General features: G+C 45.1%; 1 protein-coding gene across 1 annotated transcript; it reads right to left on the minus strand.

Annotated features, from left to right (window-relative positions):
* LOC110437565 lies at positions 13,315-14,115 on the minus strand. Its single transcript, XM_021466038.1, has one exon. The coding sequence runs from the start codon at positions 14,113-14,115 to the stop codon at positions 13,315-13,317; it is 801 nt and encodes a 266-aa protein (XP_021321713.1).

Consider the following 14,729-nt stretch of genomic DNA (forward strand, 5'->3'; position numbering starts at 1 on the left):
CCCGGCCAGTGCGTAGTGGATATAGGTGTGATCTGGAGAAATCCACACTGACGCATAGAACTCTCTGACCCACTGCTCGCAATAAGTACCTGGAAGCGCTAGCAGCTCTGGGAGACCATGGAGGTAAGTAAAATACTGACGGATATCTGCCCCTACCACGTTCCCGAGAATCTCCAGGTCAATCACCCTGTGCTCTCTAAACTGTGACTGAGAGCGAACCAATGCCTCGTGAATGTCCTCCTGGACTATGGTGTAGAAGCGGGCACCGGCTCTGGGATCCCTGGCAGCTGGAAACCAAGTCGGAAAGGGAACGAACCGCAGCTGCTGGATCTCTCTGGCTGACACAAGGGTGAGATCCCTGTGAACCCTGACTGGCCTCTGGCGGGAAGCTGGAGTGCCTCTAGCCGGAGCGGCTCGAGCTGTGGAGGCGGACTGTCCCTGCGTACCAGTCCGGGAAGTGGCCTGAGTACGAGCACGCGTCGACCTCCTCAGTGGCAGCTCCTGCTCCTGTCCCTCTGCTGGACCCTCTGCCTGGGTCTCCGTCTCTGTGTCCGTACCCTCCTGAGCCGGATCCCTAACCACAAGTCTAACCCTCTGTCCTCCAATCGTCACGGTTCCTGGAGGGGATCCATGGAAAGCCTCTGCCTCAAGCACTGCACGCCTCTGACGTGGCGTGAGATCATCCCCGATCCTCAGAGAACCAGAACGACCACCCCTCTCGGCTGCCTCAGCTGCTGCTGCAACTGCCTCTGCGACCTCTGCATCTCTGTCACTGGCCTTGCGCTTCTTGGTGGCCAGCTTCTTTCCCTTGCCTTTCTCTGCCGCTGAGAAACGGCGAGGAGGATCACCTCCACCATCGCCTCCTGGGGAACCTCCTGAGCCGGCTGTCGGTCCACTGACGTTCTTGGTACGAGCCATAGCAAATCAAGCGTCCGACAGCAACTGACTGGCAATGGAGAACAATGTACTGCAGAGAATTGACAAGATAAGGTCTATATAAGTAATCGTATCTACTAGAGGTGAGGTAAGCCTGTGGATCACAAGAAAAGATAGGATACGGACGCGAACGGCTTACGATCCACGGACGAGACGCGTTCCGGATGAAATCTCTCGATCGACAATCACCGGAGAACGCGAAACTTCTTCTCAAGATGCTGCAACGCGGAGACAATCGAAAACGGAATCAAAACCTAAATCTATTGCCTTAGACACAAAAGATCAAACACCTTGAGAGAAGGGGATTTGAAACTCACCGAAACCCTAAGACTCGCGAGAAGACTTGAATCTGTGCGAGTAAGAGAAAAGAGAAGACCTCGGGGCGGATCTGGGCGCCGGGGAGATTCTAAGACCGCCGGAATCCGACGAGGTCGCCGGCGGCGGCGGTGTTAGGGCACGGGGCGAGAGGCAAGGGCGCGGCTCGGCGAGATCGAAGGAGAAAGAAAGGAAAATGGTCGCGCGAAACCTCTGGACGCGGGCTTTATGCGCCCGCCGCGGGGTCACCGGACGCTCTTAATGTGGCGCCGGACGCGTCCGGTGACCACCGGACTCATGCGCAGAGAGGTTTGCATTTTGGCATCGCACCGGACGGTGGGCACCGGACGCTGGCTTTAGCGTCCGGTGCTTCGGGTGACGCCTAGTGAGCACCGGACGCACCGCACCGGACGCTTAAGTGATACTGTTCCAGCGTCCGGTGAGTGCAGTCTGGCGCACTCACTGCACCGGACGCTCAGAGGCAGCGTCCGGTGCATCGTCCGGTGCTCCTCTGAGCACTTTTTCAACTAAGCACCACGTCCGACTTTGACCCAACCAAGTTCCATCTTCAGAAGCACACAACTAAACACCAAATGGAACTGGTATGAATGACATCTCTCAAACCCTCAAGTTTTCACAAATAATTAGCCATAGGCTTAGTAGATTTTTTTTGAAAATAGTTCGAGAAGATCACCAACGAGCATCGTATGGCCATAAAGCTAGGGGTTTGATTCATAATGAGCTTGGAATGCTCCCCCTATCTATGGACGAACACAGCGGATGCTCAATAAATAACCGAAAAGAAAAGATCAACTAACAAGAATGCATATGAAATGAGTTGTAGTGCAATTCTTGAAAGTAAACTAATGCTTGTCAAGTTTGATCCAAGGTTAAGCTTTTTCACACACTCAAGGGGGTTATCTTAACCATGTTAGACAAGCCCTACATGCAAGTTGAATTTTTAGTTTTAGCATGCATGATATGCATAGCAAAAATTATTTACAAGATTCAACACACAATTTTTTTATCTTTTAGTGAAGTTAGACATGTCAAGCACATTAAGTTCATTTCTCAACATACAAAACCTAGCTTCATCTAGGGGTTTTGTGAAGATATCCGCTAATTGATTTTCCGTTCCCACATTCTCTAGGGTTATGTCACCTTTAGCAACGTGATCCCTAAGAAAGTGGTGGCGGATGTCAATATGTTTTGTGCGGGTGTGTTGAACCGGGTTGTTTGCAAGTTTTACGGCACTTTCGTTGTCACACAACAAGGGTACTTTGTCTAGCACTACTCCATAGTCTAGCAAAGTTTGTTTCATATAGAGTATTTGTGCACAACAAGCACCGGCGGCTATGTATTCCGCCTCGGCCGTTGACAAGGCAACACTATTTTGTTTCTTTGACATCCAAGAGACAAGTGATCTACCTAGGAAATGGCACCCTCCGGATGTGCTTTTTCTATCAATCCGGCACCCGGCATAATCCGAATCGGAATAGCCTACAAGTTGGAATCTTGCACCTTTGGGATACCACAAGCCTAGGCAAGGTGTGTATTTTAGATACCTAAGAATTCTCTTGACCGCAATCAAGTGAGATTCCATAGGCATTGCTTGATACCTAGCACACATACACACACTAAACATTATATCGGGCCTAGATGCGGTGAGGTAGAGTAGACTTCCTATCATGGAACGATAGAGAGTCTTGTCAATAGGGTTACCTCCCTCATCCAAGTCGAGATGCCCATTTGATGCCATGGGAGTCTTGATTGGCTTGCAATCCATCATCTTGAATCTCTTGAGAAGATCTTGAGTATACTTCTCTTGAGAGATAAAGACCCCTTCCTTCATTTGCTTGACTTGAAATCCTAGGAAGAAGGATAGCTCGCCAATCATGGACATCTCAAACTCCTTGGACATCAAATCACCAAATTCCTTGCAAAAATCTTCATTAGTGGAGCCAAAAATGATATCATCAACATAAACTTGGCAAATGAAGATTTCCCCATTCATTTTCTTGGTGAAAAGTGTTGTGTCAACTTTCCCAATCTTGAAGCCCTTCTCAATGAGGAAGTCCCTAAGTCTCTCAAACCAAGCTCTAGGAGCTTGCTTGAGACCATAGAGAGCCTTGGACAACCGGTAGACATGCTTGGGGTACCTAGGGTCTTCAAAACCGGGGGGTTGCTCAACATAGACAAGCTCATTAATATAACCATTTAAAAAAGCACTTTTCACATCCATTTGAAATAATTTGATATCATGACTAGATGCATATGCAAGTAGGATACGGATTGCTTCAAGTCTTGCCACCGGTGCAAAGGTTTCACTGAAGTCAAGACCTTCCACTTGTGAAAAGCCTTTTGCCACAAGTCTTGCCTTGTTGCGCACCACTTTGCCTTGATCATCCTTCTTGTTGCGGAAGACCCACTTTGTTCCAATCACTCTTGCATCTTTGGGTCGCTCTTCAAGTGTCCATACTTGGTTGCGAGTGAAGTTATTCAACTCCTCTTGCATGGCTATGATCCAATCCGCATCACGAAGAGCTTCCTCTATAGTCTTTGGTTCATCTTCAAGAGACACAAAAGCGTGATGTTCAATAAATAAAGCATGTCTAGAACGAGTAGTTACGCCACGTGATGGACTCCCGATGATGAGATCTTGAGAGTGATCTTGGAGGAGATGTGATGTTCTTCTTGGTGCCACTTGAGGAGTTGGTTGGGGAGCATCAACATCTTGTGCTTGTGCCACCGATTGCTCATGAGTGACTTGGGTGTCTTCATGAGCATCTCTCACATCCTTGTCTTCATCTTGTGGACCTTGTGAGGTGGATGGTCGCTCAATGATTTGTACATCATCATCATCTTCTTTTGGCTTGATGTCTCCCACCGGCATGTTCTTCATGGCATCCCTCAATGGTTCACCACCTACATCATCAAGATTATCACTTGCTCCTTGGGAGCCATTAGTTTCATCAAATTCAACATCAAATGTTTCTTCAACCATCTTTGTGGCATGGTTGAAAACTCTATATGCTTTGGACTTAGATGAATAGCCAACCAAGTAGCCGATATCACATCTTCTTTGGAATTTTCCCAAGTGTTGGCGCTTCTTGTATATGTAGCACTTGCACCCAAACACTCTAAAGAATGAGACATCGGGCTTCTTCCCATTGAGCAACTCATAAGGTGTCTTCTCTAGGAACTTGTGAGGAAAGAGCCGGTTTGATGCATAGCATGCGGTGTTGATTGCCTCGGCCCACATCTTCTCCGAAGTGTTGTACTCATCTAACATTGTTCTTGCCAAGGTGATCAATGTCCGGTTCTTTCTTTCTACAACCCCATTTTGTTGTGGTGTGTAAGTTGAGGAGAACTCATGCTTGATTCCCACTTCATCACAATACTCTTCAATGTTGGTGTTGTCAAACTCTTTGCCATTGTCACTTCTAATTTTCTTGATCTTCACATCAAATTGATTTTGGGCATTCTTTGCAAATTTCTTGAATATTGATGCAACTTCGGCCTTATCTTGCAAGAAGAATGTCCAAGTGTACCGTGAGTAATCATCAACTATGACCAAGCAATATTTGTTGCCTCCAAGACTAGCATATGTGGTTGGTCCGAACAAATCCATGTGAAGTAGCTCAAGCACTCTTGAAGTAGAGAGATAGGCTTTGGTTGGATGAGTATTTGCAACTTGTTTGCCCGCTTGACATGCACTACAAAGCTTGTCCTTCTCAAATGTCACATCCTTCAAGCCTCTAATCAATTCTTTCTTCATCAACTTCTTGAGTGTGCCCATTCCAACATGTGCTAACCTTCTATGCCACAACCACCCAAGCGAAGTTTTGGTGAACAAGCAAGTTTTGACATCAACTTCATTTGATGAGAAATCAACTACATATAAGTTGTTGTGTCGGAAGCCTTTGAATATCACTTCATTGTCATCTTCCTTGGTCACAATTACTTCCTTCTTCTTGAATAGGCATTCAAATCCAAGATCACAAAGTTGTCCAACCGAGAGCAAGTTGAAACTCAAAGATTGCACATAGAGCACATTGGTGATGGAGTTGTCATTTGATATAGCAACTTTTCCTAGACCCTTGACTTTCCCTTTTGAATTGTCACCAAATGTGATCTTCTCTTGGTTGTCAACATCTTCATCAAGGGAGGTGAACATCCGGGGATCTCCGGTCATATGTTGAGTGCAACCACTATCAATTACCCAATGTGATCCACCGGTCTTGTAGTTCACCTACACACAAGAGATCAAGCTTGAGATTTAGGGACCCACATTTGCTTAGGGCCCTTGACCTTCTCAACTAGTTGCTTTGGCACCCAAATCTTCTTTGGCCTTTGCTTGTTTGGTGGCCCCATGAAGCTAACCTTGACCTTGCCACTCTTGTCTTTTCTTACAATGTAGTGAGCATTGAAGGCAAATGGTCTTGCATGCTTGGGCAAGGGTGGTGGTAGTGGTGCCTTGCACTCATGAGCAAAGTGTCCTTCTTGACCACACTCAAAACATCTCTTTGGCTTTGGCTTGCTTGCTTGATCATGAGTGGCTAGAGATTTGATGAGCTTTGTTTGATGAGCCTTATATCCAATCCCACTTTTGTCCATCTTCATGACGGTGTTCATGAAAAGCTCACTTTGAAGATCCTTCCCTTTAGTGAACTTTGCTAACCCCATGGTTAGGTGTTCCTTCTCTTTCTTGAGCTTGTTGTTCTCTTGAGTTAGCTTCTTGATGATTGGGTCATTGTTGCTAGCTAACTCATCCAAGATGAATGTCTCATCTTCTTCTTGCTTGTCATACATCAAACCAAGCTTAAGATATTGATTTTCTTCCTTAAGTAACTTGTTCTCATATGCAAGCTTCTTGTCTTGATCAAGTGACTCAATCACAATTGTCTTGTGCTTGGCTTGATCTTGCAACTCTTTCTTGAGCATGACAATTTCATCCTTGAGCTTGATAGTGTCCTCATAGTTCTCGGCCACCACCACTTTCTTGCCCTTGCAATCAACACATTTGCTTGTGCTCTCCACAAGTAAGTCATCACAAGATGTGGCTACATCAAGCTTAGCAACATTGTTAGTAGCAACATGTGTTTCATCAATTGCAAGTTCATAAGCAATCTCTAGGTTGTCATAGTTTGCTTTTAGAGTTGTTAGTTCTTCTTTCATTGCTCTATATCTAGTGATAAGCTCATCATGAACACTCTCAAGTTTATCATGTTTTTCTTTGAGCTCTTTTAGAGAGAGTTTGAGCTCCTTGAGCTTAGTGGTCATGATCTCATTTTGTTCTCTAAGCTCATCACTAGGATTAAGCTTTGCTAGAAGTGTCTCATTTTCAAGTTCAAGCTTTTCATTTTCACATCTAGTCTTTCTTATGACTTTTGTGTATTTGTTAAGCAATTTTACAAGTTCATCATAAGAAGGTGATTAATATTCACTATCACTCTCACTACTCTCATCCTCACTTTGTACCTTCCGGTCACCCTTAGCCATAAGGCATAGATGTGTAGAGGATGTAGATGGTGGTGAAGATGATGGTGATGGAGCATCAATGGCAATGGCGGCAACCTTCTCATCATCACTTTCATTGCCGGATGAATCACCACTTGAGCTTTCAATGTCGGTGAGCCAATCACCAACAATATAAGCCTTGCCATTCTTTTTCTTGTAGTGCTCCTTCTTCTTGCCACCTTTCTTCTTGTATTGCTTCTTGTCATTTTTCTCGTCATCACTTGAGTCATCTTGCTCTTTGTTCTTCTTCTTGTACTTGTCCTTCTTGGGCTTTGGACATTGATGAGCAAGATGACCAAGCTCACCACAATTGTAGCAATCCATCTCGGAGATGGGCTTCCTCTTGCTACTTGTGAAGAACTTCTTCTTCTTGGAGTCAAAGTTGACTCCATTCTTGTTGAGCTTCTTCAACATTTTTGTGGTCCTTCTCACCATGAGGGCAATAGATGCATCATCATCACTTGAAGTTGATGACTCAACTTCAATCTTCTTGGCTTTGCTCTTGTGAGAAGCTTTGAGAGCCAAGTCCTTCTTTTCTTTCTTGGCCGATGAGGAGCCATCTTGAGGATTCATGTGCATGTACATCTCATGAGCATTGATCTTTCCCAATATGGTGGTTGGTGTAGCGGTGGAAAGATCGCCTTGATGAAGCACGGTTACTATGTGCCCATATTTCTCAATGGGAAGCACACATAGTATCTTCCTTGCTACATCCGCCGTACTCATTTGTGTAAGCCCGAGTCCATTTAGCTCCTCTACAATGACATTCAAGCGAGAATACATTTCATTAGCATTTTCTTTAGGAAGCATTTCAAAAGTATTAAGCTTGTTCATCACTAGGTGATACCGTTCCTCGCGTTCACTCTTAGTTCCCTCATGGAGCGCACAAAGTTCCTTCCAAAGTTCATTGGCGGTTTTGTGACTCCGAACACGGTTGAACACCTCTTTGCAAAGACCTCTAAAGATGTGGTTTTTGGCCTTTGCATTCCACTTCTCGTTTTCTTGCTCTTGTGGAGTAAGAGCGGTGGCTCTTTCCGGAGGGGCAAACCCTTCGGTCGCGGCTTTTAGGCACTTTGTATCGCATGCCTCTAGGTATGACTCCATCCGTATTTTCCAATACGGGAAGTCATCCCCATCGAACATGGGTGGCGGTCCATCCCCGTTAGACATCTTTCTCTAGGCGGTGAAGCCTAAATAGTGAGCACTGTGCTCTGATACCAATTGAAAGGATCAAGATGCCCAAGAGGGGGGGTGAATTGGGCTTCTCTTAAAAATTTAAGCAACCTATAAGCTCCAATTCAACCCCTTGTGCCTAGTGAGACTTAGAGAGCTACCGAATAAAAAGTTTTGCAACCTAGTTCCAATCCTATTCTAGCATGGCAGTTCTAAGAATGTAAAAACACAAAGTAAATGCTAGAAAGTAAAGGAGTAGTGGAAGAAAATGCTCGGCGATGTTTTGCCGAGGTATCGGAGAGTCGCCACTCTCCACTAGTCCTCGTTGGAGCACCCGCGCAAGGGTCTTGCTCCCCCTTGGTCCGCGCAAGGACCAAGTGCTCTCTACGGGCTGATTCTTCGACACTCCGTCGCGGTGAATCGCCCAAAACCGCTCACAAGCTTGACACGAGCCACCCACACGAACTTCGGGTGATCTTCGTGTCTCCAATCACCACGGAACCGTCTAGGTGATGGCGATCACCAAGAGTAACAAGCAAAGAACTCTCACTTGACCCAAACAAGGCACTAGAGAGTGGTGGATGCACACTTGACTCTTGGAACTCACTAGAGAAGGATTCTCACAAGAAATCACTCCAATCTCAATCCTCTCTAGGCTCTTGCAACTCTCTTGCTCCACAACAAGTTTCTCTGATGTTCAAATGGGCAAGAGAGCTCTCATGGACGAGGTGGAGAAGTATAAATACTATCCACGAAGTCCAAAAGTCGGCCAACCGTTTTCCACTGAAAACGGGGTCACCGGACGCACATTATGTTGCACCGAGCGTCCGGTGCTGCATAACGGCTAACTGTACTTCGCTCTGACAGGTCACCGGACGCTAACTCTCAGCGTCCGGTGCAGCGTCCGGTGCTAAGGGAAAACTTACATGCTCCCTGCGCATGGGACCGGACGCTACCCTGTGCGTCCGGTGCTAGCGTCCGGTGCTCTGGGGAACTTTGCAAGCTCCCTGGGTAAGGGACCGGACGCTGCCCAGTGCGTCCGGTGCCAGCGTCCGGTGCCTAACCCTAAGCACCAACCTATTCCAACGGCTAAGGACCTCACCGGACGCACTCACAGAGCGTCCGGTGCAGCGTCCGGTGCCCCTTTGGGCACCCAAACTTCGTCGAAACGTGAACGCTCCAACACGAAGTTTGTTCCTCTCGATCTAAGGACTATCTCTGAGCTGCCTAGTGCTAGGTTTACCAAGTGTGCACCACACCTAAACCTAAAGCCTTGCCTAAGTCAAGCTAGTAGATCAAAGCCCCTCTTAATAGTACGGTCAAAAGAGAACAAAGTCCTAAACTACTCTAAGTGCCCTTCTTCACCATATGGCACTTAGACCTAGTCTAGTCTCGACGATGTCCATCCATCCTTTGAAAACCGAAACGATTTCCACTATTAAGTTGGCATGTACGTCCCTGTCCATCGAGTACTTATTTACCATGACCTTACCTATGACTTTGCCTCTGCAAAACACACGTTAGTCATAGTAACCAACAATGTCATTAATCACCGAAATCTCTTAAGGGCCTAGATGCTCTTTCAATGTGCAAGTGTGATATATGGTGGACTAGGTTGCTCCTTTATTTGCTACACTCTCTCTACTTGTATATTGAGACATGGCTAGCATTTTCTTTTTCTTCGAGCTTTATGTGCTCTTCTTTTCTTTTTTCTTTTTTTGTGGACTTGCACATGTCCATCTTTTTATTTCATTTTGCCTAGGCTTTTGATGTCTCATTTACCAAATAATGCTTAGAGAGAGATATTCTAACATTTAGAGTATGGAGCAACCTATTTAGTGGATGCGAAATACATGTGGTTGCGTACTTCCAGTGTAGAAGCAGCATATATATATGTGGTGTGTACGTGATCTTGATCTTAGGAGCATGAAAAGTCTCTTAACAGGGGTCAACAAGACTTGACGACACTCAACACAAAGCAAATAGCTTATGTGGAAAGGTTGCAATCATGTAAAGTAGATATAGCTGTGGTAGGAATTCATCACCATTGAGGAACAATTAAGGGTTTGATCATTTTAAGAATAAATCTCTGATAATCATGCATGCTTAGAATAATATTATAGCAGCTCTTGTCTCACTATCTCATGTCCCACAACAACTTAGACTTAGTTCTAGCACTTGCAACCCACAAAGTTTTCAGGTTCATGGCAGTTTAAGTGAGCTAAGTGATCCATACTTGGAGAAATACTAAGTTGTATACTAGGTACTAGAGAAACATTAACAAGCAACTAGTCATCATTTCCATGAGGGATATAGACATACATGAAGCATATATGCTAAAGGGAAATGCTAATTAATTTTTTTTAGAGCAAGAATGATAAAATGCATGGAAATAAATAGGATAGAATACTTACCTTGGTGGGGGAGAGGATCTCCCCCAAGCTTGTCCTTCCTCACTGGGGTGGATACGATGGATATGGTGGATATGGTGGAGGATATTGTGCAGGAGGAGGTGGATATGCATGTGGTGGTTGAGGAATGTATGGTGGTACGGGCAGGTGATATGATGTGTAGGCTTGGCACCAGTTTCTATTGCTGCTCTCCTCAAAATTTTGGATTTGCTGTTGGGTTTCCACAGTGGCAGTGTGAATGGCTTCATGGTTAGTACGCAATGTAGCCATACCTGATCTGAGTAGCTCCATGTCATGACGGTGACTGCGGTTTCCAATCTCCTACGAAGAAGAAAGAGACAACCGGGCACTACGTCTCCTCCCCGTCCCGGAGGTGTGCATGGCATTGGAAGTGCCCTCATTATCTGAATCATCTTGCTGTTCAGCTCGTGACTGTCCACGTGTGAATGGCCCTGCAAAACTTCTACGTCCTCCAACTCCAGGAACATTAGGCATTAACGGGTGGCCCCCGTATAATTTTAACTCTGGTTGTGGCAAAATGAGTCTTGCATTTGATTTACGCAATATAAATTCAATTGTGTCATTGGGGCCACGCGTAATTACTTTTGCTTGAATGAAATGATATTTTCCTAACACAGTTCTAGGAGTGGGTATGTACTGGATGGTGTCATCAAGGATCAAAATGTAATCACACAATTTTGTAATTATAGAGGTGAACTCAATTGGGTCATTCTTCCGTGCTATAGTGATCCAATGATGTACCATGGCTTTTACCGGTGCAATACGAATTCTATTCACCATGGCATATAGAATTCTATTATCAATTTCCTGCACAATCCTAATGTCATCTCTAGGGAATAGAGTGATGCCTATCCATTTGTGCATGAACCGTAGTGTGGGATGGCAAATATGGCTAGTACGTGGGTAAGTCTTTCCAATTAGATTCTCCCCAGTTATTTCATGCCAAAATTCTTGTCTATTAAAACCCCTTGTGGCAACTTCTACGTTGGTTTTAAAATTCATAAAGCCTAAACATGCAGCTAGATGGTCCCATGTGAAATCATAATCTTGGTTTCTTAGGCGAAAGTAAATGGTTGTTTCGGTTACCCTTACGGTGCTCAAAAATTCTAGAGTGAGAATCTTGCTACCTAGGTGTTCCGAAAAGTCCCAAAATTCACCCCATCCTATTGCAGCAAAGACATCAAAGAATTCCTCATACATACCTGTGTCTTTGAGGAATTTAGGGTCAATTACCTTGGTATGCTTGAATTCACGGTGGCGTAGATGGTTAAGCTTCTCCATTTCTTCTACGGTGAGCAAAAGTCCGGTCTCTATATCTTGCATCCGTAGAGGTGCTGCTTCTTCATTAAGTGGTGTTTGTTGTGGCATGGCCTCATGCTCTTGCTCCTCATGAGTCTCAGAGGGAAGTCCCTGATGAGAGGAGTACTCTTCTACCGAACTCATGGTGCCAAGGGAGTGCCTTGATGAGCTTCCGCTAAACGCTCCACGCACTTTCTTCCCTATGTTCTTGAGTGGATTCTTCATGCTAGATCAAGAAAATAACGAACACCACTTCCACCAGAGAGGTTAGTTTAGATTTTAACTCTTCTTACCGGCTGATTACCTCTCTTGATTTCTCGACGGGTGAACACTTGAGCAATAGGGAAAGTGAAAGGAAGAGTGTTGATGATTTTCTTGAGTTGCTAGTAGAGGAAAATGGTTGTGAGTGAATGAGTGAGTGGATGGAAGAGAGGACAAGTGCAGAGGGCACTTTGTCAGGGTCGGCCGACCCCTCTTTTTCCACGAAACCACAAATGGCCAACACCTTGTGTCAAGGAAAGATGGATGGGAAAGAAAGAAATAAGGAATGCTGCAGGGAGGGGGTCGGGCGACCCCATCACCACCTCCTCTTTGCACTAGCTGTTCACCAGATTGATGATGAATGTGTGCCATGGCTGGTTCCCCATCTCCACTCACTCTCTCCTTTCTTTTGGATGTTTTCTCAAAGAATCTCTTCTTGGAATGTGGTGAAAGAGAAAGGAGGGAACAAGACAAGACTAGATGGGTGGATGTTTGCTCATGAGATGCTTCACGGGATGAGCTTCTCAAAATGTTGATTTACTTAAGGCTTTAAGCAAGTATCTTTCCCATACTTAGCAAGAGTGATTTGTCTAGGGGTTGCTTAAGTGACTTTAGAAAGAAGAAGATGGTTTTTGTTAAGTTAGCAGTGTCTCCTAATTTCACTTACGTTTTAGTGGAAGCAGGGGATGAGAACTAGAAACTCTAGCTCCTAGGGTGAGTGTCGATGTTTATGAGTCTTTATTTCTATACTCACTCTCCCTACATTACTTGTGCTGCCATACACCAGAGGAGGGGAGGAAGTGGGGCCAACCATGGGGTCGGCCGACCCCTCCTCTCACTCTTGAGTAATGCTGGGCACACTACACGAGTAACAGAACAAGCACATGCAAGAAAAATAGATGAAAGAGTTAGAGAATTCTCATGCACGGTTCAATTCGTTGATCAAGTGGGATTACATGAGTTGACATGGTAATGTTTTGGTGTTTTCTTGAATGGAGCATAGCATGTCATGACAGGAAGTGGCAAAGGACACGAGATGATAGGTGGGGGCCACCAAAGTGGGGTCGGGCGACCCCCCTTTGGGCCCCACCTGGTGTCCACCTTGCTCAGTGAGTTTTTATTTTTACTTTACTTGTCTTAACTCAAGTTGATAGAAGGGTTGGAAAAGATGAAGGAAGTTTAATAAGTAACTTAAAGTTAAAGGTCAGTGGGCTTACCTTGATGGAAGAGCTGTTACCTCAGGTCCTTAGAACAGGACCTCCTCCTTGAGTTGATACAGAAATTTTCTTCGGAGGTGTCATCGGTTGTATTACCTTCTTCTTCCATATTTTCTTGCTCTTTGCTCTTGGCGTTGGATTGGTCTTTTTCTTTGGCCTAGTTATGAATGTGACGGTTGCCACATCCACTGCCAAGATTGCACTACCTTTGGTTTGAAGTTGAACTTCTCCTGGGCCCCATTGATTGTAAATTGAATTTCTCCGGCTCCAACGTCAATATGTGCATTAGCAGTGCTGAGAAATGGTCTTCCCAGGATAAGTGGAGTCTTTTCATCCACCTCCATGTCGAGTACCACGAAATCCACAGGGACCAGGAACTCGCGTATCTTTACGGGGATATTCTCAGCTACCCCCGCAGGATGGCGAATTGACTGATCCGCTAACTGCAAATGTATTGATGTAGGGGACAAAACAGCATGGGTTAGTTTATCAAATATTACCTTTGGCATGACACTGACACTTGCTCCCAAGTCGCACAGTGCATGCTCGAAGTGATGTGTCCCAATGGAGCAGTCGATGGTAGGACATCCAGGGTCCTTCTTCTTTTCTGGTAGTTGGTTTAGTATCGCCGCGCTGCATTCTTCTGTTAGCTTAATCACCTCAGTTGTAGGCAGCGGGCGTTTGTTGTTGAGTATGTCTCTCAAATACTTGGCATAGGTTGGAACCTGCATTGCATCAAGTAGTGGGATATTGACATATAATTGCCGAATTACCTCAACAAACTTCCCGAATTGTTCATCGGTGGTTGGCTTCCTTGTTCTTGGAAATGGCAGCAGAATGTTGGTGTCGTAGAACTCGTGCGGAGCTGTCTTTCCATAGAACTTGGTGTTTTCCTGCTTAGATGGTGCTTCTTCCTTGTCTTCCTCAACTTCCTTATCTTTTCTTGCAGTCTTTTTTGTCATGTCAGGATATGGTGGATCACGAGTGGTCTTACCCCCTCTCGTGGTCACATTAAAGATATTGCAAGAATTTACAGAAGAAGGAACAGTAGCAGCAATTTGTGCTATTTGAGACTCTAAAATTTTATTAAAGTTTAATTGGTCCTTAATAGAAGAAACAAGGGAATCCATTTTAGCAGTTAATGATTTAAGAGTCTTGTCATTAGCTAACAATCTTTTGTTCATGCTTTCATTGATTTTAGCTTGATTAATGACAAGTTCTTTAAGTGAAAGCCAGTTAGAGTTACTAGAGTTACCTTGGCCCTGGAAGCGCGAAGTTGGTCGTCCATTGTTGAAGGATTGCACAGCTTCATGGCTTGCATTTTGCACCCTGCTCCGTTGGTTCGCACGTGCAGTGGCGTATTGTTGGATGGCCTCTCGATCTTTCTTTACCTTGGCTCGTTCATCCAACTTCTTCAACAAGAACTCCATCTTGTGAGATATTTCATTTACCTCTTCAATAGTTTTCGTGCTTCTCTTCTTGAGTTGAGGGCGTTCTTCTCTCCATGTTTGATTTGTCACTATGTTCTCAATGAGAGTTTTAGCTTGAGTGACATTGAGGGAGGTAAACGCTCCTC

The sequence above is a fragment of the Sorghum bicolor genome, chromosome 8 (genome assembly GCF_000003195.3).
Source record: "Sorghum bicolor cultivar BTx623 chromosome 8, Sorghum_bicolor_NCBIv3, whole genome shotgun sequence".
NCBI classification, from domain to species: Eukaryota; Viridiplantae; Streptophyta; class Magnoliopsida; order Poales; family Poaceae; genus Sorghum; species Sorghum bicolor.

Bases quoted from the DNA above. Each gene is read 5' to 3' on its own strand.
- LOC110437565 (XM_021466038.1), bottom strand. From the start codon at position 14,115: ATGACAAAAAAGACTGCAAGAAAAGATAAGGAAGTTGAGGAAGACAAG.